The sequence below is a fragment of the Ursus americanus genome, chromosome 30 (assembly GCF_024610735.1).
Source record: "Ursus americanus isolate L20-20 chromosome 30, mUrsAme1.1.p, whole genome shotgun sequence".
NCBI classification, from domain to species: Eukaryota; Metazoa; Chordata; class Mammalia; order Carnivora; family Ursidae; genus Ursus; species Ursus americanus.
The window spans coordinates 25,903,165-25,930,775 of NC_142156.1; the positions used below are offsets into that span (position 1 = coordinate 25,903,165).

The window sequence follows — 27,611 nt, forward strand, 5'->3', positions numbered from 1 at the left end:
AAGAGTAACCTGGATATATACCACTAACATTTGCTTTAAATCTAAATAAAAGTGATTGTACCCTCATATCCTCAAACAGAAAAAAATCAAGAAAGAAAGAAAGAGTGAGAGAAAGAGAGAAAGTAAAGAAGAAAGAAAGAAAGAAAGAAAGAAAGAAAGAAAGAAAGAAAGAAAGAAAGAAGAAAGAAAGAAAGAAAGAAAGAAAGAAAGAAAGAAAGAAAGAAAGAAAGAAAAAAGAAAAAGGAAGGAGGAAAGGGAATTTTCCATGGCTATAGGAAGAGCACTTTATTCTAAGCACTTGGCAGGGAGCACTTCACACTGGGATATGAATGGACTAGAACTTTAAAGAAGCAAATCTACTGCTTCTCTCCCTTGATAACACAGAAAACACACATGGGTCATTTAGGCCCTTCTAAATGCTAGAGATTGAGCCAACACAGCTATGTTTAATAACCAAGAAAGCCCAGACAGATTGCATCTCAGTCCCCATAGAAAAATCTGGGCTACGTCAGGAGCAACCAATAGTGGCACCAAGATAATATGAGTAGAGACTGCTAGCTTCACTTAGCAAAATTCAAATTGAGATCAAAGCCCTACCCTCACACAGAGTAGCTGTGAGTCATTGAAATGCTTCAAAATGGCTACCATATGGCTTCCTTCACCCAGAAACGCAATCTGACCAACAGACACTCGTAAGTGATTACTATCCTCCCAAAAGTCCAACAAGCCAATTTTCCTAATTCTGTTTAAGTGAGTCTTTCTACTCTATGCTTCCTTATTTTCTCAACAGCACATCTCTCTCTCTCTCTCTCTCTCTCTCTCTCTGTCTGTCTCTTTTTACTTGCAAACATGAAGACAGAGTGAAGGCTCTCACTTTCTGCACTTAACTAAACAAAATAAAACTCAAATGGTGGTGAATGGAGGGTTGGGGGGGTGGGAGAGGAACTGCATTAAATCATCACAGAAATTAGGTTAGGGCTTTAGAATGTCACCTCAACACCAAGGACAAGCGGTTACTGAAGACACGCTCTATGCCTAGTACTGTGACAGGAATACAGAACCATAACCTGATTCAGTGAACCCAAGGATAAAAGGGTAAGTAACAAAGGATGGCACAATGTAGTGACTGTGAGGACAGGCGTAAAGGTTTGGGAAGGTCTGGTTCATACCAAATCTGGGGAAGTAATGGCAATGGATTTGAGCCCTGAGGAAAAGGCCGGATTGGGGGGATGGAGAAGTGGGAGGGCACTCTGGACAGGGGACAGGCACAAGAGAGCAAAGTCTCAAAGGAGAGACTCGCCATTGCACATGGCGCAAGAGCAAGGAAGGGCAGTGTCGGCACTGGTGAGTTCAAGAAAGAAGCCAGGAGAGATAAGGTTGGTGGAGATAGGTTGAACCAGATTATCTTAACCTTGAAAATTGGGCTCAATTTAGACTTTACCCTGTAGGCCAATGAAGGCTTCCAAGCAGGGAGGTGTTAGGAACAACAGTGAGTTTTAGGGATAAACAATGGTTGGGGCGCCTGGGTGGCACAGCGGTTAAGCGTCTGCCTTCGGCTCAGGGCGTGATCCCGGCGTTCTGGGATCGAGCCCCACATCAGGCTCCTCTGCTATGAGCCTGCTTCTTCCTCTCCCACTCCCCCTGCTTGTGTTCCCTCTCTCACTGGCTGTCTCTATCTCTGTCGAATAAATAAATAAAATCTTAAAAAAAAAAAAAAACAATGGTGATTTATCTCCTCAGCTAATCTGTCCTAACAGTGGGTCCTTTTGTCAAGCCAAGATTAATCAGAATCTATTGTGTCTAGTAAAATAAGTGTGCCAAATTACATCCTGGGGCCATTTTGCTACCACCTATGCCCTGGAAATGTAATTCAAATACCTTTCTCGACTGATGATAAATAACGGGGGAACCTGACCCCAGAATAGAAAAAAAAAAAGTATATTAAAAAGAAAACATGTCATACTTGCTCCTATGACTATGGCAATTAAAACCATATTGGGGGTATGCTTGCATTAACTACACAAAAGTCATAATAGTTTTGGATCCTGTTAAAATTAAAACTGATAAAATTAAACTTTGTAAGTAGTAATTAATGATTAGGCATTGCTAAATATGCTTTAATTTAGTAGTACTCTGAAATGCTCAAAAATAAAGAAATGGATTCCCTCTATCTTAGACCATTTCACTTCCATAACTACTGGCTAGTGCTGGCACCTGCCTGAAGCCCCAGGACCAGGTAGTCTGAGGCAGAAGAAACGCCTACTCATTTCTGAGTTGTAGCCACAGGAGAGTGCAAGGATTCTAAATAAAATTTAAGAGGAAACAAGCTTTTTGGAGCAGAGGGAAAACAAGGAATTATGTATATACAATATATATTATTATATACACAGATACATACATACATAAAGGGTCACAATCAAGAATACTATAGTAAATGTAAAAGGGTCTGGTTGTTGGTTTAACTGACTCGCGGTTACAGAGGTAAAAAGCACCCAGAGGATGTTAAGAGTATCTCTGAAAGAACTCCACTGACAGAAAACGCAGAAGCACGGAAGAGGTTCAGGGACCACTCCTAACTGAAGCTCGGAGGGAAAATGGGGGCAGGAAAGGGACGAAAGTAAAAGATTAAATTACAAATGGGCCCAGTGAATGAACCTGAGAGGAAGTGATAAAATTCTCAACACACACAACTGTTGTTTATTCTAGGGAACCGCCAGGAAGTCTACTTGCCCTTGTAATCGCCGGACTTAAGGCAGTCTTTCCAGGAGACCTCTGCAACCTCGCTCCTGGTTAAAAGGTGCAAGGGCCATGGTTTTTCACCCGGGTCAAAACCAGGCACATCCAGTGTTTCCGATGCAAAACAACACAACAACAATCCCTCCGCGGGTGGTGGGGGTTCTTCCAGGAGGGCTGCTAGGAATGCCAAGGGCCTGGCCAGGACCTGTCACAGTTTTCTTAACAAAATATCCTCATGTTGGGGCGCCTGGGTGGCACAGCGGTTAAGCGTCTGCCTTCGGCTCAGGGCGTGATCCCGGTGTTATGGGATCGAGCCCCACATCAGGCTCCTCCGCTAGGAGCCTGCTTCTTCCTCTCCCACTCCCCCTGCTTGTGTTCCCTCTCTCGGTGGCTGTCTCTATCTCTGTCAAATAAATAAATAAAATCTTTAAAAAAAAAATCCTCATGTTATCCCATGACGAAACTCGGGGCTCGGAAGGCAGTCTTACACCGTCTCATACACGCTCCGTTAGCGACGAGGGTGTTTGCACAATCAGCCCCCGGCGCAACCACCCCCGTTGCCTGGTCACACACTTCATGTCTCTTCCATCACCTCCACCCCACGACTTCAGTTTCCCATTCAGTTTATAACTGTTAGCAGGGTCCCAGTCCCTGGGAGGAAAGGGGGGCGGGCGGCTTTCTCCCGCCAAACCCTCACTTTGGGACATCAGAGAGAACCCAGGAAGAGGGAAGGCAGAAAGCCCCGGGTCCGCGAGCGGCAACCCGCAATCCGCCGACGGCGGCCGATTACAACTACTCAATGAAACCCCAAGGATGGGGAGGAGAAAGGCGAGCACCCAGGCCCGGTGCCCCAAATGAATGAATAGCAAGCGAGCGCTCATCTTTTGACGTTCCCACCATGCAAAGCGCTGGAGCTCTGGGTTCTGGAGCCCAATTACCAGTCCCGGAGCCCGAGTGCACTCGGATTCCCCAAACCCGGAGGGACGTCCCCAACCGGGAACTGCCGCTGCGGGAGTTGAGCTCTGCTTGAGCCCGCGAGGGCAGCGGGAGCCGAAACCGGTGCCGGGCAGCGCGGGTACCCAGCGGCCCGGCGTCCGCCACCCAACTTTGCGCAAGGCAGGGCCGCTCCCGCGAACTTCGCGGCAGCAGGGCGCGGGCGGGGTGGGGCGAGCACTCACCAACCCCGTACTTCTGCCTCTTGGTCGGGATCCAGCTGGCCATGGCGGCGACGTCGCCCCGCAGCGGCGGCTGCGGCGGCTACAGCTCCTGCGTCCCCGGCAGCCGCCGTGCCGCGCTCCTGCACGGCTCGGGCTCCTCCGCCGTGTTCCGGCAAACTTCGCCGACCCCGCGAGCCGTCTCCCCGCCGCGCCGCGCGCGCGGATTTGCTCCTGCTCCGCCCCGGCCCGCGGTCACCTGCTGGGCCGGGCAGCCCCGCCGTCGCGCGCCCCTCCCTGCGGCGCGGCCCCAGCCCCTGCCGCGGGCCGCGCCCTCCTCCCGCCGGGGCCGCCTCCCCGCCCCGACCCGCGGGCGCCGGCCTCTCCCGCCCGCCCCGGGGCGCTGCGCTCTCCTGGGTTCGCCTCGCGTGCTTCCCGGGAGCGGTTTCCCAGGGCCGACTGGGCTCAGGTTTTTTTCCTTTGAGTGTTTGGCGCCGCCCCCCCCCCCCGCCTTCCTCCCCCGGGTTAAACCCTCGAGGTTGGATCCCGGGGGGCGTCGGGAGGGCAGCGCTGGAGGCGCGGGACACACCCAGGGGAGCTGCGGGTGGGCGAGGAGTGCGGGGTCGCTCCCACTGTGCGCCGCGCCTCTGGGGGAACGAGTATAAATTCTTAAGTTGCTACTGGGGCCCGGGCACCCCCAGTGCCTGGCACTCAGCGGGCGCTCAATAAATATTTGTTGAATGAATGAGCAGTTGACAACTGCGTTCACCCCCTGGAGCTTTAACTGACACTGAGAGAGCCGGAAGCCGGACTCCAGGGCAGACGTGATCCCCCCGCGCCACCTTTTATAGCTTTCAAAACAGGCTCATTTACTCTTCGGGTAAATAGAGACCTGATGCGAGGGAGAAAAGCTCCTCAGAAGTGTCAGTTTCCTGGGGGAGATCCGTTGGGAAAAATTCTTTAGAGAGCCTTAACTTGGACATCCTGTACCCCCCAAACACCGGGACTCCTCCCCAGCTGGAGAAATGCACACCCTTATGCTCCAGGGGAAAGTTCGCCCCAAGACCCCCCTTTTCCAAGAGACCAGCAGCCTAAAGAGCATCCCCGCGGAGGCGGAGACGGGGACAGGGCACGTCCAGTCTTCTCTCCTTCACTGATTGCATCCTTTGACCAACAGCCAAATCCAGGGACTGCTCCTTTGAACTGCAGAAGGCTCTTGTTGGAGCCCTCTGAAACCCCTCCTGGAACTCACTTCTTCCTGGAGAGACCTGGGAAATGAAGATGGGATTAGAGACCCCCAGTTGAGGAGTGAAGGGGAGGGACGTTTTGCTACCTGACCCACAGAAGTAAAATCTCAGAGTAAATGACCAGCCGATTTGTGTTCACGGTTTGAGAAAATACCTCTTGAAAGAAATTGTTTTGTCCTTGCAGTCTGTGAAATTTTCCTTGCCTATTTGGAACATGAAAGATAAACACGTAGTAAAAGGGAGTGAAACTTGATTGGAGAATTCGTGCACTGTAACTTTAGTAACTTTTGTAAAACCAGATATGAAATTAAAAAAAAAAAAGGTTTCTCAGAGTCCATAGTCTCTCATGCTTTTTTTTTTTTTAATTTCATATCTGGTTTTACAAAAGTTACTAAAGTTACAATGCACGAATTCTCCAGTCAAGTTTCACTCCCTTTTACTACGTGTGTATGGACCACAACTTCTGAGAAACAAACTGCGGGCTTCAGAGGGGAGGGGGGTGGGAGAATGGGATAGGCTGGTTATGGGTAGTAAGGAGGGCATGTATTGCATGGTGCACTGGGTGTTATACGCAACTAATGAATCATCGAACGTTACATCAAAAACCAGGGATGTACTGTATGGTGACTAACATAATAAAAAAATATTTTAAAAAATAAAATAAAAAATGTAAAAAAAAAAAAAGGTCCTGTTCTAGGCGGGTTACTCCTAGCACTCACTTTCTTCTCCATCAAAAATAGGTATTTATTTACAGCATATAGTGATAATTTAAGAATCTGTCACTTTAGACTTAACATCCAGAAGGCATGAAGGCATTCCACCATCTCCCTGAATATATTTTTTCTTTCCCTGCCAATGACATCATGATTAACCTAATGACCCAGGCTAGATAATCTCTTCTTTCCACAAACGTTAGGCACTGTTGTAAGAATGGATCGCAGCAGTGAATACAGTAAAATCCCTACCGTCATAGAGCCTGCAGTCTGGAAGAGGAGAGTAAAACAAACAAAGATATGCCACATGACACTGAGCATGTAGAGACAAATGCAAAGCAGGGAAGAGAGGATGTCTGGGGGGACAGGCTGCTGCTGTTTTATACTGGGTGGTCTGCGAAGGTGACATTGAAGTGTAAGACCAGACAGAAGTACGGATTCCAGGGGAAAGTATTCTGGATAACAGGAATGACAAATGCAGAAGCCTGGAGGCATGTTTAGCAGGTTCCCAAAACTGCAAGGAATCCTGGTCGGTAAGAGGTGAGTGAGGAGCAAACTTGGTCCAAGAGGCACAGGGTGGCCAGATAGAGTGGCACCCTGAAAGGCACTGTAAGGACTTACAGAGTACAACAGAAGACGAAGTTGGAGGGTTTTAAGCCAACCGAGGACACAATCTAATTTGCTTGCCTGTGGGACGAACAGACTACAAAGGCCCAAGGGAAGACATAGTAATATTTCAGTAGTTCAAGCAAGAAATGAAAGTAGTTGGGTCCAGGATGGTAGGGGAGAGATGGAAAAGAGGCTGGATTCTTACATATACTGAAGGCAGAACCAACAGGAGCGCAGTGTGCACAGAGGGGAATTTACTGTGAGGCTTCTGGACACTTTCATTAGCTTATGTTTCTGGAAAGTTTGCAAAGAAAAAAAAACCCGCGTGTGTGTGTGTGTGTGTGTGTGTGTGTGTGTGTGTGTGTGTGTGTCTTTTCTTAAGATCTTTACTATATATGCTTCAGGCCCCAGAGACCTTGGATCTCATCCCTGGGTGTGAGAGACAAGATGGGTCAAGGATGACTCTAAGGTTGGGGGCTTGAGTAACTGGTAAATATACCCAATTGTTCTGTATTGAAGTTTTTCTTTCTTATTTCTTTAGGGCCTACTTGGTCATACCTTCCTCGGTGATGCCTCCACGTGGACCGTTAGGAGCTGAAGCATTTGCGTTCTAGAATGCGGGCTTCACAAAGTTATTTTAACCCCCTCTGTTCAAGGAAATTGACCAATGGTCTCTAACCTCCGGTACATTCTGAATTTAATACACGTCAGCGTGTTCATGCTCATCCGGCGGATCTGGATTTCTACCAAAATCATTTCAGCTGCCTTTTCTGGAATGTTTTCAGCTGCCACCCCCTACCACTTTTTGTAAAACCTGAGGTTGGAATTTGGGCACTGGATATTTCAAGTTTGACAATAGTTGCATGAAGAGGGTTGGAGGCAAAGGCAAAATTTTAATTACAGCTTTCGGTATGTTTATTCTTTTCCCTCTGAAGACTGAAGTCCGCCCACTTTGTTATATCAGATGGTTAAATCCCAATTTGAAAGTCCATTTAAATCATAAACGCAGAGCTACTCAATGTCTTTTATTAAAATGAGGCTGAGAATTAGGGAGTCAACTAGATGGGTGGGTGGAATAAGAGCAGGATTCCCAGAAATACCACTTGCTCTTTCCTCTGATATCTTTTCAGAAGAAACAGTAAGCATACCTCACAACCAGAGATATTCAGACTCCAAAATCTACACAAATACAAACATATTTATGCACCAGCACACTCTGCTTGAAGGTGCCTTGGAGAAAGAAATGAGGATACATGAATTTGGAGGCTAGTTTGACATGAAAATTGTGGCTATCCCTTACAATGCCTAAGAGAATAGATGCATGTGAGGGTAACTGGCAAGAGCTTCACTTCCTCCATTGATTACCAGGTTTATTTTGCGCTGACTTGATTGCTTCTCTGAGGGAAGTTATGGATTCTGCTTAAAAAGCGTCTCTTTTTTTTTCTAGGTAGAAGAGGCTCATTCTTTGAGCCTACATATGAGTGAATGTAGCTGCTAGAATGCACCCCCCCCAAAATAGAGGAAAAACGTAATTGGCTCTAACCACCACTTTAAGGTCTTTCAAGGGCAAATGCTTTAGGACAAGGTGGTTGTATGTAGGTCAGGTGCAGGGCGATGCATGGTTATTTGGGACCTGTGAGCCAAATGGGACGAAGGAACTGACCTCCACACCCCTAGGAGCAATTTTTTTAAAAATTGTACCCTACAAACTCACTATCTACTCTTTGCCCCCCAAATGATTTGTCTGGTAAGCATCTTTGGGTCTGTTCTTGCCTCTGCCATGTGGCTTTGTAGGTCCTGTTTCTCTGCTGAGTGAGAAATGATGGTCGGTGTTCTAATGCCAGTCATATCCTCATCCCCATCGCTGCAAGATTTATGCTTGGGAACCCTCTTCATGAATACAGCAAAAAGCCTTTAGTTTGTTTCTAGAATGCTCGTTGCTGGGACGCCTGGGTGGCACAGCGGTTAAGCATCTGCCTTCGGCTCAGGGCGTGATCCCGGCGTTGTGGGATCGAGCCCCACATCAGGCTCCTCCGCTAGGAGTCTGCTTCTTCCTCTCCCACTCCCCCTGCTTGTGTTCCCTCTCTCGCTGGCTGTCTCTATCTCTGTCGAATAAATAAATAAAATCTAAAAAAAAAAAAAACCCTCTAAAACGAATGCTCGTTGCTGCAAATATCGAAATATGCTCCAAGATCACCTTTGGGAGAAACCAATGACATGAGCAATTCAAAGTCATCAGTCTGATGAAAATTGGATCAATACGTAGGTGAGAAGCAATGAAAACCACCTGAGTTTTCAAAACTTTGCTTATAGATGTATCTTGAAAAGTTCCTATATGAACTTGAAAATCTGTCTTCCTTAAACTCTTTAAAACAAGAGATGGTGGGAACTAAGAAGCAATGTGAAAAAATTATAATGTAAGCTTAAGTAAAAAATAATTAAATTGTATATGCCATAATACAACTATATAAAATTATATTTTACATGGAAAAATTACTATAGAGGACCATTAAAAAATGGAAAGTTTTATTCAACCTTCTTCAAAATAAAATAAACAAAAGAAAACCACTTGGTTGCTGAGATTCCTGGATGCTGTAGGAAACCAGGAAATTAAATGCCTAAATTTGACCTTTATTTGGGACAAGAGTGAAGTTTCATTCTGCAGCCGCTTGGTAACAGTGACACTGTGACTATATTGTTTAAGTGACTGTCATAGTCAGCAGATTTGTCTTCCTATTACTTCATGGTCAGTTAAGAAACACACATTCGATCTAGAATTTTTATTTAACACCAGATAGATTTTCCATGGTTACCAGCTGTAGTGTAACAATAATAATTAATATTCACGGCCTGTGCCTGGCACTATTCTAAATCAACTTGTTTAATCCTCACACAAGCTAATGAGATAAATCAAACTATTTTCATCCTCCCCCCTTACAAATGTGGAAAGCATGGCCCAGAACATGCTAAGATATTGCCCACATCATAAGTTAGTGTCAGAACGAAATTCAAACCCTGAGCAGACTGGCTCCAGGGTCCATGCTCTGAACCAGGAGTCAGTGAACCGTTGCTATAAGGGGCCCATATATATATTTTAGATTTTCAGGCCATCTGGTCTCTGTTGCAACCACTCCACTCTGTAATTAGAACAGGAAAATACCCATAGACAATACGTGAACAAATGAATGGGGCCGTTTTCCAATAAAACTTTATTTGTAGACGTGAAATTTGAATCTCATATGATTTTCATGTGTCATGAAATAATCTTTGTTTTTTACTTTTTCAATCCTTTAAAAATGTAGAAAACATTCTTAACTTGAAGCTTGTACAAAAACAGGTTGTGTGTTGTTGTTGGCCCGGGGGCCATAGTTGGCCAATTCCTGCTCAAAACCATTACTACCACATTTTGAAGTGAGCGGAAAGGCTGAGGGTGCCACCAGGAGAAGGGTCAGGGTGACAAGGGAGACATCAGTGTAGGAACTTTCCACCAGAAGTCCGCTGTATGAGTTTGAGTGAAGAGAAGGACTCCAAGTAATACAAGTTACCTTAGAGGTTGGGGCACTTCTGAAAACAGTATGTTTGGGGGAATTGTCTCCTGGCCTAGCCCTCTGAACTCTATTCTGGATGACAGGAACTATAAATAAACATAACTAAACCTCTGTAAGACAGCATACAAGCAACTGCTTTGCTACCCGCTGAACAAGTAGACATCTACAGGTGGACGGGGGAGGAACATTTATCACACCATTGTTCACAACAGCCAAGATATGGAAACAGCTAAGTGTCCATCCAAAGATGAATGGATAAAGAAGATGTGGTGTGTACATACAACAGATTACTGTTCAGTCATGAGAAAGACAGGCATGTGTGATAGCACATGGATGGACCTCGAGGGCAGTATGCTAAGTGAAATAAGTCAAACAGAGAAAGATAAATACTGTATGATCTCACTTAACGGTGAAGTCTAAAAAAAGCCAAATTCATAGAGAGTATAATGGTGGTTGCCAGGTCTGGGGGTTGAGAGAAGTGAGGGGATGCTGGTCAAAGGGCACAAACTTCCAGGTCAAAGATGAATGAGTTCTGAGGATCTAATGTACAGTACGGTGATTATAGCTAATGATACTGTATTATATACTTAAAAGCTGCTAAGAGAGTAGATCTGAAATGTTCTCACCTGAACTATACAGGAAAGCATATGGTAATTACGTGATGTGATCAAGGTGTTAGCCATAGCCGCGGGGGTAATTATTTTGCAATATATGAAGGTATCAAATCAACATGTTATACACCTTAAACTTACACAATGTTATATGTTAATTATATCTCAGTAAAGCTGAGGGGGAAATGAGTGGAGGGGGCATTCTCCTGAGTATCTCAGATCACGGTGCCAGAAGGAGATGTGACAACCTCTGTGAAAACGTTTGCACGGCCAGGTAGCTACTGATGATATCACCTGGCAAAGGTCAGAGCAGAAGAAAAGAAAGCAACGTGGGCAGATGGGTGTGAATTCTGAGTTACACCCTCTGGGCTTTTCCAGAAATACTAGAAGGGAGACTTGGCAGGGAAAGGAGGGTGTTGAAAGTGTAGAACCAGAGACCGATAGGAGTTCTTTTTTTTTTTTTTCAGTTTTGCTGAAATATAATGACATATCGAATTGCATGTGGTTAAGGTGTGCGATGGGATGACTTGATACACTTCTTTTTTTTTTTTTTTAAAGATTATTTATTTATTTATTCGACAGAGATAGAGACAGTCAGCGAGAGAGGGAACACAAGCAGGGGGAGTGGGAGAGGAAGAAGCAGGCTCACAGCGGAGGAGCCTGATGTGGGGCTCGATCCTAGATCGCCGGGATCACGCCCTGAGCCGAAGGCAGACGCTTAACCGCTGTGCCACCCAGGCGCCCCCCCCCTTTTTTTTTTTTTAAAGATTTTGATACACTTCTATATTGTGAGATAAGGACCACAGTAAGGTCCCCTTCTGTCACTTCTACCACTTTGTGTGTGTGGTAAAAACATTTAAGATTTACTCTTAGGAAGTTTCAAGGACATAATACAGTATTGTTTTTTTTTTAAAGATTTTATTTATTTATTTGACAGAGATAGAGCCAGCCAGCGAGAGAGGGAACACAAGCAGGGGGAGTGGGAGAGGAAGAAGCAGGCTCCTAGCGGAGGAGCCTGATGTGGGGCTCGATCCCATAACGCCGGGATCACGCCCTGAGCCGAAGGCAGATGCTTAACCGCTGTGCCACGCAGGCGCCCCATAATACAGTATTGTTAGCTATAATCACCATGCTGTACATTGGATTTCCAGAACCTATCTACTTTATAACTGGAAGTCTGTGCCCTTTGACCAACTTTTCCCCCTCCCCCCAGGCCCTGGTAACCACCAATTTCCTCTCTATTTCTATAAGTTCGACTTTTTTTTTTAGATTCCACATATACATAAGATCGTACAGTATTGGTCTTTTTCTGTCTGATTTATTTCACTCAGCCTAATACCCTCAAGATCCATCCATGTTCTTGCAAATGGGAGGATTTCCTTCTATTTCCACGCTGAATAATATCACACTGTGCATAAATACACCACATTTCCTTTTCCCATTCATCCGTTGATAGGATATTTCCATATCTCGACCATTGTGAATAATGCTGCAGTGAACATGGGAGTGCAGATATCTCTTCAATACCCTGTTCTCATCTCGTTTGGACACACAGATAAGTAATATTCTGAAATGCTTTCACATTCATTAGCTCACTAAAATTGAGACCGCTGTTTGCTGTCTGTAACTGTCCTTGGTTTCAGAATTCATGTTTTTTGAACGTCCGCCTTTTTATTCTCTTGAGAGAACCTACATTCAGCCTCGGATTGTTCGTGCCACAGTACGAGTAACTCCACGTTTTAGGGATTGTTCATTGGGATTACAAGATTTTAAATTGGGATCGTTCGAAAGCCATTCTTTGAATCAAGCAAATCTGTGATTGCCAAGCCCATTAATGATAGCTTAACAAACTTTTCACGTTAAAATGCAGTCAACATTCTAAAGTAATACTCTGCAATCTCAGGGTATGGCTTCAGCCCAAGATGGTTTCGCCTCCTATTTGGGCAATATTCCCGAGCTCACTTTCAAGATAACAAGATCTGTCTACACACTTTGCCCAGATCACCGGGCTCTGCTGCATCGGGGGAGGGCGCCCCAGGGCTTTCTACTTACATAGTTTCTTAGTCATGTTACTGTGGCAGAATGTTCTTATTTAAACAAGCCCTTCCCTCCCATAAAATTAGGCCTCAGGGTTCGTTTCTCAGAACCATTCATACCACAGAGGCAAAAAGTCTTTTAGGAGAAGTAAATTCGCTTATGTTCTTTGTGGAGACAAACTCCAGTTAGAAATGGCCTGACTGCTAATGTCTGTCCTTGTTAACTGGGCATGGCCCACACTTCAAGTGCCCAGAGGGCTCTAGCCCTGGGAGTTGTGTTTTGATTTCTCCTGTAATTTGCCAGAAGGGCCTCTATCCAAGGAGGTCACAGGTCTCTATGAGGCAAATTAAAACGTGAGCCAATTTTGAGTAGTTGCTGGGGTGAGTGGGGGGATTCCATTGGCCTTGATGCTTGGAATTTTTTCCTCCAAGAGGTACAGTTTCAGGGATGTACACAGACGCAATTAAAAATTACTTGGGGCACGATTTGACTTTTTATTTTATGTTCTCTATACTACTTATTATCTTTTTAATAAGTGTGGTAGACACAACGTGATCCCCAAGGATGTCTGTTTCCTCATCCTTGGAACCTGGGACTATGGTACTGTATGTACATGGCACAAGGGACTTCGCAGATGTGATTAAGCGACAGATCTTGAGGAGGAAGCAGCCAGGAGCCGAGGAGCCTTCTAGAAGCTGGAAAACATAGCAAAAAGGATTCTCCCTTACAGTCTCCAAAAGGAATACAGGTTTGCTGACACCTAGATTTTAGCCCCTGAGATTCATTTTGCACTTCTGACCTGCAGAACCCGAAGATAGTAAGTTTGTGTTGTCTCAAGCCACTCAGTTCGTGGTCATTTGCACAATAGTAACAGGAAACGAACACACTCCGTGTGTATTACTTTTACTACTTTAAAAAAAAATTTAAAGAAATAGAAACAAACAGATGTAAGCCTGTTGGTGGAGGAAAGGTGGGAAGTGGGATGAAATCCCACCCTCTTTCTTGGTGAAGGCAGGCAAGGCCATATTTTGATTTTGCATGTATTCATTTTAAAAGTTTTAACCAGGCTGGAAAAACTGCAGGAAGATCCATTGTCATGGAAACCCAAACACGGGATTATCAGACATGATAATCTGTTTTGAAAGACTTTCAACCTGAAGAACTTTCTGCCATCCCACCCACCGTGGTGCTGCCCAGGGAGGTTGGCCTAGGGATCAAGCTGACACCTGTGCATATGGATATCTCTGAGCAATCTAGGCCCTGTGAGAGGGTGATGGCCCCACTCGTGGCCTTTTATTGAGAAATCAGTGTGGCCGTCAGGTAGGATTGGTAAGAGATCCCAGGACAGTGCCTAGGAAAGATGGGCATAGCTCTGTCTCAGCCAGGTAGGCAAGAGACCTCCCTTCCTTCATCCCATCTTCTCTCTACCATTCTTTGGGGTGACTGTTTTCCCCAGTGCTGGGACTTTACACTTCAGAAGTACCTAGCAGGATGACTTGTAAGCACATCGTTAATGAATGTTGATATAGTGATTTGGAGAGCACCACAACTCTCAGACTTACTGGTGATCACCTAAAATGGCACTCTTCACCCTTATCCCTTCACTTTTATCACAACTGTGTGCAGGATTTAAAACCACCAGAGATGTCCTTGGTAGCCAGTCCAGGAAATCTGGTTGGAGTAACTCAAGTGAAATACAATCTTTCTTCCAATGAAAAGGAGGAAAAGAAGGTGGTGGCAGGGCAGGTGACAAGCCCAATTGGGAGTTTGGAAGTGTAGTTGGGGGGAGGTGGGGGACTAAAAGATTGCATTACAGCTCCTTTTTGAAAACTGCTTTATCACAACACTCAGCGCCACTTGAAAGGATCTGCATCTGTCTGAGGCCCTAGAGTGCTGAGGTTTTTCCTGCACCTGCCAAATCATTCCTGAAACTGACACTCTTTTTCCCAGCCAATGGAATCGTTCTATTAAAAATTGGAATGAGTCGACTTTGCAGTGCTTTGGTTGATAGAAGAAATAGTCATTCTTAGCAGAAAACAAACAAACAAACAAAAAAACCCTGCTTGGTGCATAAGTACCAGGACAAAGACAATGTTTAGTCAAAGAACAGGGAAAATAAAGTACTCAATCTAGGGACAAGAATTCCTCCTTTAAGGGACCGTTGTTGTATGGTTGAGCCAAGGTATATGGTAGCAGGATAAAAGGACACTGACAGATCAGTATAAAACCATCACAGAGCCCACTTCCCCAGTGAAGAAATTGCCTTCAGGTGAAGCCCAGTGATTGACCCAAGATCTATTAGGTGGTAAGTGGCCGAGCCAGGAATTTAATACAGATGTCCTGACTCCAAGCCCAGTGCTGCCTACTTATCAAGCTGCCCAGCTGTCAGAAAGACTGTGATGCCAGCTGTTTGTAAGTGTCTATCACTTCTGCTCACACTTTCTTAGCCAAGCAAGTCACATATCCATGAGGCAAGACATACAAACCTGGGAGCGTAGTGAATAAATGGGAACAATGATATAATCTATATCATTTCCCTCTGTCCCTTGGACCCAGTGGTGGTAGCAGCTGTTGATAACCCCTAAATTAGCTCACCCTCCTTGGGCTTTTTTTTTAGAATTGACAATTACTCTCATTAAATCCTCACCAAAAATTTGTAGTCTGCATTATCATCCTCATTTGATAAATGAGAAGGCTGAAATTCGAAGAATTTAAATGATTTTCCCAAGTTTAAAAACAATGGACTAAAACGAGTATCCTCAGAGGCCAGAGTTCAGAATCCGTGTTCTTTCTTCCCCTCTAGCATGCCTTCCTTTGTGGAATTGGACAAAGCACACATGTGTCCATGTCGGAAGCAGATGAGGATGACTCCCATGAAATCTCTGGGGGACATACAAGGACACTAGAGATCTGAGCTATGTGACCGGCATGAGTCACTGAAGAGAAGTTCCAGCCCTTTGTTGCAAGTTTGTCTTTCTGTAAACCCAAGGGGTCATACCAACAGTTACACTTTCTTCTAAGTGAAAGGTACAGGCGGTGAGGCATGGCAGCCAACAATTCTGCTACATGCTCTGCTTCCTGAGACACTTAGCCTGCAACCCATCACCTTTCTGCCTCTGTTTCCATCAACACTCCGTAGACTGCTAAACCTCTAGGTGGGGTAGTTTGGGTTTTTAAAAAATAAGCACCAGGCCCATTGCAGCATTCACAACAGCCAAGAGATGTGATCAATGGATGAACGGATAAAGAAAATGTGGTATATACAAGCACATATTATGCAGCCTTAAAAAAAAAAAAAGAAAAAAAATTCTGTCACATGCTAAGACTTGGAGGAACCTTGAGAACATTATGCTAAGCCAGTTACAAAAGGAAAAATACTGTGTGATTCAACTCATATGACGTCTCTAAAGTAATCAATAAATAGGAAGGTGGTGACCAAGCGCTGGAGAGAGGAGGGAGGAGGAATTTGTTTTAATGGGTACAGAGTTTCAGTTCTGTAAGATGAGGAAGTTCTAGAGATCTGTTGCACAACAATGTAAATATACTTCAGGCAACTGAGCTGTACACTTAAAAATGATTCAGATAATAAACTTAATGTTATGTGTTTTTTAACCACAATTTTTAAAAAGAGAAAAAAAATTACAACTAATACACACACGTAAGAAGTAGGGTTCTCCAGGCTAGAAGTAGGATGCTGGCTCGGGAATCATTACACAGCTTGGAGATGCCAATCTAGGCTGTAACTAGGTAACTAAACTGTAGCTTTCGGGCTCACCATGCTTAATCAGATTGGAACTCAGCCATTGAGCTTTACCGGTCTTTACCGCTAGATGGCGTTAAATACTACCTGTGCTAATCTGCAGAGAGAACAGGGGAAGAGGTCTGTTGAGGCAGATTTTTTGACTACTCACAGTGCACAACTACCACAGTGCTTTTCATTCCAAAGGCACTGGATAAATATTTATGCCGTTGAATTGAAGGGACTCTAATAGCATCTGGTGTTGACTCTCTTGATTTGAAAGCTGTCCTCCTAACAACCAACACACTGTCATGGAGTCCCCACTGTGGGCTTCCAACTGGTCTCAACTCCACATCACTCGGCGTTTGTGCAGCTCGTGGCTGCGTGCTGACACTGGATCTCCAACTTCTGCTTTTCCTAGGACCTGGCTCCTGGGTACACTTCCCTGATTTTGCTTCTCTCCTCCAGTTGGATTTGCGACCCTGTCCGTGTCTCCCTCTACTTTTGCCCTCTGCCCTCCTGGACTTCATCCAGTCTATACTTTTCCATTTGCTTCCTCCTCTCTCCGTTTTGTGTTTTCAAACCTTGGACACAAAATACCATTACATTTAGCACAACCCGGGGATTCATTGGAAGATAGTACTAAGAGTTTTTAGCATCTCCATATGACAGCCAGTGAAGGTTTGATAACAAGCCTTCTATACAAAGTAAGCACCAATAAGCCATTCTTGTCCCCCTGATAGAAATACATTGGTGGTGGAATCCTTAGTCTTAGAGGGGGTGCCTTTCAGGGAAAATCTGACCCATCTTCCTATCTCTCACTTACGGTAATCTGAAAATATCCAAATACAAGTTATCACTGTCAGACACACAAATTAGTACAAAGGCACATAAAGGCCTGAAACTCGATACCCGTGTTTTTTTTTTAATTAAAATAGGAAGGACCACCCAAAATATCCTGCAGATGCTCTTTTTTGCCCTAATAGTGTTTTATAATAATTCGTTCCTCTGTGTGAGTTCTTCTAAAGATGATAAGCGAAGGCTGAAGTGATGGAAACATACATTCTGGAAGATCTCCTACAGGAGAGATACCAAGACATAGCCATAAAGCAGACAAAGGCAGAACAGCAGCCTTGAGGTTGATTGCTGATCAGAAAGTTCTACCCCTGGCTCTGTCCGTCACCACCTATGGGACCTTGGCTAAGTTATTTAGGGACTCTTAAGTTCTGTTCTGTTCATCTATCCAATGGGGATAAAAATACTACCAGCCTGATAAGGTTATGACAAGTAAGTACAAAGATCTATGTAAAGCTCTTAGCACAGTAATCCTTAATAAGATTTAGGTAAGTGGAAATAGTGAAAGCAACACAAAACACCAGTTTCTAATGCTAAGCGAAATAAGTCAAGCAGAGAAAGACAATATTCATATGGTTTCACTCATTTATGGAACAGAAGTAGGAAGATCGGTAAGAGAAGAAAGGGAAGAAGAAAGGGGGGGTAAACAGAACGGGGAATGAACCATGAGAGACTATGGACTCTGGGAAGCAAGCTGAGGGCTTCAGAGGGGAGGGGGGTGAGGGATTGGGATAGGCCGGTGATGGGTATTACGGAGGGCACGTATTGCATGGTGCACTGGGTGTTATACGCAAGTAATGAATCATGGAACTTTACATCGAAAACTAGGGATGTACTGTATGGTGACTAACATAATATAATAAAAAATTATTATACAAAACAACAAAAACAAAAACACACCTGTTTCTGCCATGAAAGGGCAGGTTTTAAAAGAATTCTGAAAATTCAGAACGAATAGGCTCTGGCATAGCTGCAATTTATACTTAGAACAGTGGGTGGCGCTAGTACCATAGCTATCGAGCATGACCTTGCCCCTGACAATTTTTTTTTTTTTTTTTTAAACAGCATTCCTTTTCAGCTTTCTTCTCCAGGAATAGCAACATTTCCCCCTTGATCTTTTAATTTTTGTTATCCCCTTATAATTTCATAGGCTATTTTCAGTAGCACAGTAAATTATCTCTATTTTAAAACGCAGACACAAATTGCCATGGGCTGATTTCATGAAATTTTAAAATTTATTTTGAAGTTTTGCCCTCTTTCTAATTCATTCCCCAAACTTAACTGTATTGTTCTATTATGGGCATTGAAACAAATATTTCACATGTGTGAACATCGTTCATCCCAAGAAAGTTTCAAGCCCCTTTTTCTAGGATACCATAGGATATGTTTATTAGAAGGAGTGTTTGAAGAAAAGACTGAGCATAGCAGGAAAACTACCAATGGTTCTGAAATCATCCCTCAGTTGCTTGGTGGATATGCTCATGGTTAATTCAGCAATGATTATAATTACATGTGTTTTTTTTCTTCTTTTTAATTTTTAAATTTTTTAAAAATTTTAAAAGATTTATTTATTTATTTTAGAGAGAGAGAGAAGGAGCGAGCGAGCAATAGAGTGAGCACGCAGGGCAGGGGGGGCATAGAGGGAAAGAATCTCAAGCAGACTCCCCACTGAGCGTGAGCCCAACTCAGGGCCCGATCCCACAAGATCATGATCTGAGCCAATACCAAGAGTGGGACGCTTAACTGACTGAGCCACCCAGGCGCCCCTATAATTATATTTTCCAATTCAATTTGTGTTGCTCTCACAAATACCTTCATGAATTTTATTTCCTATGCTGTTGTCATTGCAACTAAGTTCAGGTCATTCTCTAGGCTGGCCTAGAAGCTACAGGTTGGACCTTCTTTGGTGCCTCAGGCTTGAACTGTAACATGGCTCAGGGCTCCTTCGCATCACAGGGTTTAGAGATTCTCTAAGAGTTAACTCAGTCCCTAAGGGTAAGAGGCTCCCTCAGAGCCAACTGTAGGCAAACACAGGCTCAGTGCAAAATGTATTTGTGCAACCACACCCCAAAGTCTTGTTTGCTGCCATAGTTCTGTGGTCTGAGCAAAAAGGGTGGTGTTAGCAGAGATCGACAACAGGGGCACGGCTGTCAGCTTGGGAGGTGAACTCTGAGGGTCCCGCTAATGCCTCTTAGGGGAGCAGCAGCCACCAGACTTGCAGAATTCAGAATGACATCCTACAACCCACTGAAAGGCCCATTCTACCCAAGAGAGCACGCTACTGACAAAATAATAGCAACCGGCGTGACCTGTTTAAACTTCTCCGTGACAGGTGAAATAATTTTGAAGCTAAATTCTCTTCTGTGTTTGAAGATGGGTCAAGTTTAACCCAACTTTGCAGAAACTGAAATATCACACATACCATATGGTAGTAAATTTGGTGAAAGAGCCTCAGTGGGTTTTGTTTTGGGTTTTTTGTTTTGTTTTGTTTTGTTTTGCCTATGGAGTCCCCATACATGTACATCAAAACAAGGGAAAAGAGGGAGAATATATTTGCAAATGACACTACAGATAAAAAACTGGTATCCAAGATCTACAAAGAACTTCTCAAACTCAATACACAAGAAACAAATAAATAAATCATAAAATGGGCAGAAGATATGAACAGACACTTTTCCAATGAAGACATACAAATGGCTAACAGACACATGAAAAAATGTTCAAAATCATTAGCCACCAGGTAAATTCAAATCAAAACCACACTAAGATACCACCTTACGCCAGTTAGAATGGCAAAAATAGACAAGGCAGGAAACAACAATCGTTGGAGAGGATGTGGAGAAAGGGGATCCCTCCTACATTGTTGGTGGGAATGCAAGTTGGTACAGCCACTCTGGAAAACAGTGTGGAGGTCCCTTAAAAAGTTAAAAATTGAGCTACCCTATGATCCAGCCATTGCACTACTGGGTATCTACCCCAAAGATACAGACGTAGTGAAGAGAAGAGCCATATGCACCCCAATGTTCATAGCAGCAGTGTCCACAATAGCTAAATCGTGGAAGGAGCCGAGATGCCCTTCAACAGATGACTGGATTAAGAAGATGTGGTCCATGGGGCGCCTGGGTGGCACAGCAGTTAAGCGTCTGCCTTTGGCTCAGGGCGTGATCCTGGCATTATGAGATCGAGCCCCACATCAGGCTTCTGATATGAGCCTGCTTCTTCCTCTCCCACTCCCCCTGCTTGTGTTCCCTCTCTCGCTGGCAGTCTCTATCTCTGTCAAATAAATAAATAAAATCTTAAAAAAAAAAAAAAGAAGATGTGGTCCATATATACAATGGAATATTACTCAGCTATCAGAAAGAACGAGTTCTCAACATTTGCTGCAACATGGATGGCACTGGAGGAGATAATGCTAAGTGAAATAAGTCAAGCAGAGAAAGACAATTATCATATGGTTTCTCTCATCTATGGAACATAAGAAGTAGGAAGATCGGTAGGAGAAGAAAGGGATAAAGAAAGTGGGAGTAATCAGAAGGAGGAGTGAAGCATGAGAGATTATGGACTCTGGGAAACAAACTGAGGGCTTCAGAGGGGAGGGAGGTGGGGGAATGGGATAGACTGGTGGTGGGTAGTAAGGAGGGCACGTATTGCATGGTGCACTGGGTGTTATACGCAACTAATGAATCATGGAACTTTACATCAAAAACCAGGGATGTACTGTATGGTGACTAACACAATATAATAAAAAATATTATTATAAAAAAATACACCAAAAAAAAGAAAACTTATAAGAAAAAGAATCTAATAAAAATGTATTTTCTTAAAAAAAATAAATATATGATAAAATTCTGATTGTTTGAAAGTATTCGTTGTTGATTCTGTTAGCCAGTTATATAATCAGCACACAATAACAATTTGGTCTCAAATGCATGTCTCGCATTTCCTTGCATTGGATAGAGCAACCCTGAATACTGCTCTAACCACGGTGTTACCGGACCTCACTTCTTATTTCTGGCGAATGGGAATACGTGACAGCGCTGAAGTGTGATGCCGTGTGCCAGTTTCCAGGACACGCTCCTCATCAAGTTGAGGATGAATGTCTTATTCTTAGTTTACTAAGAGTTTGGATTGCGAGCGAATGCTAATTTTAACCAAATGCCTTTTGTCTATCCACCCACGATGGCTTATCCATACTGAATCCTTGAAGAGATGCACTAATATTTCATTCCGAATCTCTATTTATAGCTGTATTTGTATTATATTTGCACAAATATCAATGTATATTTTTTTTCCTCCCACATTTTAACAGGTTTTTCTGCCAGGGTTATGTTGTTTCATACGATAAGCCAGCAAGCATGCCATCTTTTCCTATGGAAGAGTTTATATTACATCCTCAACGGATCTCTTCTTGGAATATACAAAAAGCATTCGCCTTTATGGCTAGGCCTGCCACGTTTCTTAGACGTAGTATTTTGACGACATTTTCGATGTCTTCTCTGCTGTTTGGCCGCCTGAGGTTGTCTATTTCTTGGCTCAGTTTTGGTCATTTACATTTTCCCAGTGAATTCTGTTTGTGATGTTGACAATTTATTAAGTGAGAACTATATGCATAATCTTATGTAAATTTGCTCCTCTAATTCTGTGGTCCTATGTCCTTTGGTATTTTTAGTTTCATATTTATGTTTCGTTTTGTTTTTAAGTAGGCTCCGGGCCCAGTGCGGAGCACAACGCAGGGCTTGAGTTCAGGACCCAGAGATCAAAGCCTGAGCTGAAATTAAGAGTCAATCACTTAATCGGACTGCGCCACCCCGGCGCCCCTGTTTTTCTTTGATTCTTGGCTGTGTTCACTACAGGTCTATTCATTCTATTGGTATGCTTCTACTTCAAATGGCTCACAGAACCTTAAGTAAAATACATGGCCATTGCAATTTTCCTGTTGTTCACATTCTAGGTGAATAGTAGTTTCCTGTCTTCGAAGAACACACTTATACTGAAGAATTCTAACATTTGAACCCAGGCAATGAGTTACAACAACAGGTTCCATACATACTATTACAACTGCTATATGAAAAAAACACTTTAATATAAAATATAATACAATTAAATTCTTAAATCCACATGGTAGGTTTAAAAAAAAACTGAATGCTTAATGTATTCTTAAGTAGTTACTTCAATAAATATGCATTGATGCGCAAAAAGTTTTTGTTCGGTATTACAGCATATGCAAAGATGAAAAATAAAATTATCCCTTACCTGCAAGTTCTTTAAATATACTTTAAAATGGGGATCAATGCACATAGAGCCCTAATACACAAATAGAATAAACGCCGTCATAGAAGCCCGAAAGTCCATTTGAACACAGGGGATAGAAAAAATAACATCTGTGTGGAATGGATCTTGTCATCAAGTCTCCCTTTTGACAGGCTGCTATGAAAAAGATGTGAAGTTATCTATATGTGATGTTTCTTTCTTTCTTTTTTTTTTTTTTTATTTATTCAACAGAGAGAGAGACAGCCAGCGAGAGAGGGAACACAGCAGGGGGAGTGGAAGAGAAAGAAACAGGCTCATAGCAGAAGAGCCTGATGTGGGGCTCGATCCCAGATGGCTGGGATCACGCCCTGAGCCGAAGGCAGACGCTTAACCGCTGTGCCACCCAGGCGCCCTATATGTGATGTTTCTTGTGCATTAATACGTGTTTTCTATCTGGTCACGCTGAGAACACAGTTGTATGGGAATAACAAAACAAAACCAAAACCATATTTCTCCAGACGGTTAAGAGACAGAAATTGCAGAGGATCCACGAGACTTCTACTATATAAGAAACACAAACTGACAAGACAGTATGACAATCACTCTTAAATGGAACTGCAACCCTATAATCAATCACAAAGTCATTATTGAGAACCGTCAGTCTTCTAAAGTGGTAGGTCTCAACAATCAATGGCCCTGGTAATTTTACTAATATCTTAAAAATAAAACCTAGGACACCGTTCTTTTTGGTATTCAATAGAATGTGGGTGTGGTGTGTTTATGTGTTCAGGAAGGTAGAACTACTTTTTTTTTTTTAAGATTTTATTTATTTATTCGACAGAGATAGAGACAGCCAGCAAGAGAGGGAACACAAGCAGGGGGAGTGGGAGAGGAAGAAGCAGGCTCATGGTGGAGGAGCCTGATGTGGGGCTCGATCCCATAACGCCGGGATCACGCCCTGAGCTGAAGGCAGATGCTTAACCGCTGTGCCACCCAGGCGCCCCCGAGGTAGAACTACTTTTTAAAAATTTTATAAAAATTTTTATAAATGATGTTGAGGGAAATTTTTATTTATTTATTTATTTATTTATTTATTTATTTATTTATTTATTTATTTAACAAACAAAAAAGTGGTTTATAAACCCTGTTTTGCCTTTGCTTAGTTATTATGCAAATTTATGTCATATATGAATCCAGCTGTACTTCCGAATAAAAACATTCTGACTTAGTCTTTGAAAAGTTGAAGCTGTACTCGTCAAACCTTTTTTTGTTTTGGCTTTTTATGGAAAAAATAATGTATAAATGATGTTGAGAGGGGCGCCTGGGTGGCTCAGTCAGTTAAGTATCTGACTCTTGGTTTTGGCTCAGGTCATGATCTCAGCACAGAGTTTGCTTGAGATTCTCTCCCTCTCCTTTCCCCTCTGCCCCTCCCCCTGCGCTCTCTCTCTTTCTCTCTCTAATAAATAAAATCTTAGAAAAAACAAACCTATCTATGATGTTGAGAGAAAAAAAAGGACAGTCTTCAAAATGATCAATGTTTCATAATTTTAACAGAAAAAGCATGCATTAAACAAGGTGGAAATACTGTAATTCAATACTCTGGCATTTATAGCATAAAATATATGTCAGCAACATACACCGTAAATATGATTTTTGAAATTATACTCTCAAATACTTTTAAAGTTGTTGTTATAGGAAAGTGGAAATTTTATCCTATCCTTTAGTGAGCTATATAAAAGCAGTACTTAATATATTTCAGTGCTATGTCTTCAAATATTTTTCAGCACTTAACTATAAATCAGAAATGTACATCTCAGAATTTTATGCATCTTTACTGATTTGAGAGGATAAATCTTTTGTTTAGTATTTTTAATTATATTATTACTCCTAATATTATTTATGAGTACCTGGCTTCCTTTTTTTTTTTAAGATTTTATTTATTTATTTGACAGAGAGAGACAGCCAGAGAGAGAGGGAACACAAGCAGGGGGAGTGGGAGAGGAAGAAGCAGGCTCCTGGTGGAGGAGCCTGATGTGGGGCTTGAACCCAGAATGCTGGGATCACGCCCTGAGCCGAAGGCAGATGCTTAACCACTGCGCTACCCAGGCGCCCCAGTACCTAGCTTTCATACAGAAATGTGTAGGAAAGAAAACAGGTCAAGCACATTCAAATTCTAACTCAATGAGTTCGCAATTCTCACGAAGAGAGGTTTTATCAGCAACCATAGACGGTGCTAAGAAAAATGAAAAAGACAAAGGAGCAATTGAAGCAGGTGGGTTTGCCACAAAACAGATGGGCTTAAGAAAGAGAAAAAAAAATGATTTCAGACAGAGGGAAAAGAGTAAACATTAATCAGAATGCTCTTCCAAGTATATAGGGTTGTGTGAAATGAGGTGTGAAGTTTGGAGTGGGTGGAGAAGACAAATTTATAACATGGAGGCAAACTTACAACGAAGCAGTTATGATATTTGAATTTCTCACTTCTTTGTCATTAAAAGACCTTAAAATCTTTGAGAGCACACTCTAAGAATTGGTTATATTTGCTTAAGGAACAGCTTAGCTACATTTGCATTATTTCTTAGTTTATACCAAAATTCTTTAAAAATGACATGCTTAGGGGCGCCTGGGTGACACAGCGGTTAAGCGTCTGCCTTCGGCTCAGGGCATGATCCCGGCGTTCTGGGATCGAGCCCCACATCAGGCTCCTCCGCTGGGAGCCTGCTTCTTCCTCTCCCACTCCCCCTGCTTGTGTTCCCTCTCTCGCTGGCTGTCTCTATCTCTGTCGAATAAATAAATAAAATCTTTAAAAAAAATGACATGCTTAAAGATACTTTATGTGGATCTGAAAATCTCACAAGAATATAAGCTCTACGAATAATGATTTTTAATTATTGAAAATACCTTATCTTTATAGTTTGCCTTTATATCTCATGTTGTACATATATGCTTGTTTTCTTTTGATTTATATTCAAATGCCATTAAAGGTTAAGCAATTTTCATTTATAGATTAAAAAGGTTCTTATAAACCAATAGTTGCGGTGAAGCTCTAAAACTAGAGATATTGGAACACTTTTTTTTTTTTAACATTCTGGTAGCTCAACAAAAACAACTTAAATGCAGCTTATGAGGCCTGAAAAATTCTGGAATAACATGGGTTAAGCACATGCTTGGTCCGGACAAGTCCAGCAATTTATTTAAGTAACCTTGCTTTCAGAGAAAAATTTGAAACTTACATAATTGACGAAATATCACCTTTACTTCATTGTACATGGCAACTCAGAACAACACTTATTTAATAATTATTCATTTAACTCTAATTAACCTCTCTTCACTTTACTAGAAGTCGGGGCCCAAATTCAGTCACCCTGCTGCCCGCATCCCAAACTCTTACCTTTTCTTCCCTCCTTTGCGCCTGTCAAAACCAGAATAGGATATGGACTCCAAGGGTCAGGACTTGGTTCTTGCACCTGTTAGCTGAGATCTATAGGAGACAAAGGCATGAAAGCCAAGATTTGTGTCCGTATAATTTATGGCCCAGTAATCCCATTAGGTTTATCTACATATGGTTCAGTAATCAACTTCCAATGCCATTCTCCAAAATGACCAAATTCAAATCAAGTCTACATTTTTCAAGCTGTTTTCCCCCATGACACTCACATTCCTACTTGCATTAAAGATAAGTCTTGCTAATTGGGTTCTGAGTCTATCCCAGTATGCCCCATTTAGGGTCTTTTCTATTTTTCATTCTGTATCTCATCTGAGTTTTTAACCTTTCTGTCCTGCTGCTTACTTTCTATTACTATGTAAGTACTAAGTGATAATGGGACGTCAAACAAGATGAAGGTATAAGACATATATAAACAATATTTAGCAACAGGCAGTCATTGTTAAATTTAGTGAAAATAGTTTCATTCAACTATTAGGGCATGGGAAACCAGGTATCAGCAGATGCTCGCTTTCAATCCTTTTTCCCTATTATTGTAAGAGTAATTCCTCAATTATACAGTTCTGGCAACTTCAGTCTTTCAGTTAAAATACTTTCACGGGGGGCGCCTGGGTGGCGGAGTCGTTAAGCGTCTGCCTTCGGCTCAGGGCGTGATCCTGGCGTTATGGGATCGAGCCCCACATCAGGCTCCTCTGCTAGGAGCCTGCTTCTTCCTCTCCCACTCCCCCTGCTTGTCTCTCTCTCACTGGCTGTCTCCATGTCAAATAAATAAATAAAATCTTTTTAAAATAAATAAATAAATAAAATACTTTCACGGATTCCAATTTCTCTCAAGATAAGATACACTTAGCTTAGAAAGCTCAGCTAAGCATAATTCATTTCTTCACATATGCCCCCATTTTTTGACTTTGGCAATTCCTTTGGGTTGGAACAGTCCTGAGCTATTCTTCCCTTGGCTCCATCAAGACCACATTCTTAAGATGTTGTTATTTCATCTTGGTGTATGTGGGGTTTATGTGAATGCTTTAATCTCCAAACTAAATTAGAGCCTCATGATGTCTGCACCCACTGACAGAAAATCTTATTTTTAATACCGGTGTCACTTAGCTTATACAAAATGCTTATATATATTTAATTCCCATGAAGGTATAAACTTTGTCTTTGTGATCTTCAAATAAACCATCAGGAGATTGCACAGTTAAAGAAAAATCTAATAAGTGAACGGATGCGTGACTGAATCAATTGTGGGTGGATAGGCAGAACTGTCAATGAATGAGTAAATGCTACTTTGTGAAAAATCTGAGTTTACAGAGTTACAAATCTATGCTAAAGACTGAGTTATATATTTAAATCAAGGTTGGGATAAAAAAAATAATGTGCATTTGAGGGAGGTCCATAAAAGACTAGGAAATGCAGAATTTTTTTGGTGAAATTTAGGAAGTTATTGCATGATTCCTGACAAATGGTTATTGTACTTAATTCTCAGAATGCAGTAGAAATGATAAAGGGATGGGGAAGATAATCTTTACTTCTCCATATAAACAGAGACTTGGTTAAGTACTTTACTTCTCTAAACCTGTTTCTATCAGTAGACCAGATGATATTAATACCTATTTAAGGACAAATTAAATAATTAATTATTCATAATTTGCATGTGCCAGTCACAG

General features: G+C 42.5%; 1 protein-coding gene across 1 annotated transcript in view; it reads right to left on the minus strand.

The window, feature by feature from the left end:
* LOC148107467 (small G protein signaling modulator 1-like) overlaps positions 1 to 27,611 on the minus strand; it is an 84,427-nt gene that overhangs the window by 52,814 nt on the left and 4,002 nt on the right. Inside the window, 1 exon segment of the mRNA XM_087857171.1 lies at positions 3,915 to 4,124. Coding sequence (XP_087713297.1) covers positions 3,915 to 4,124 — 210 coding nt within the window.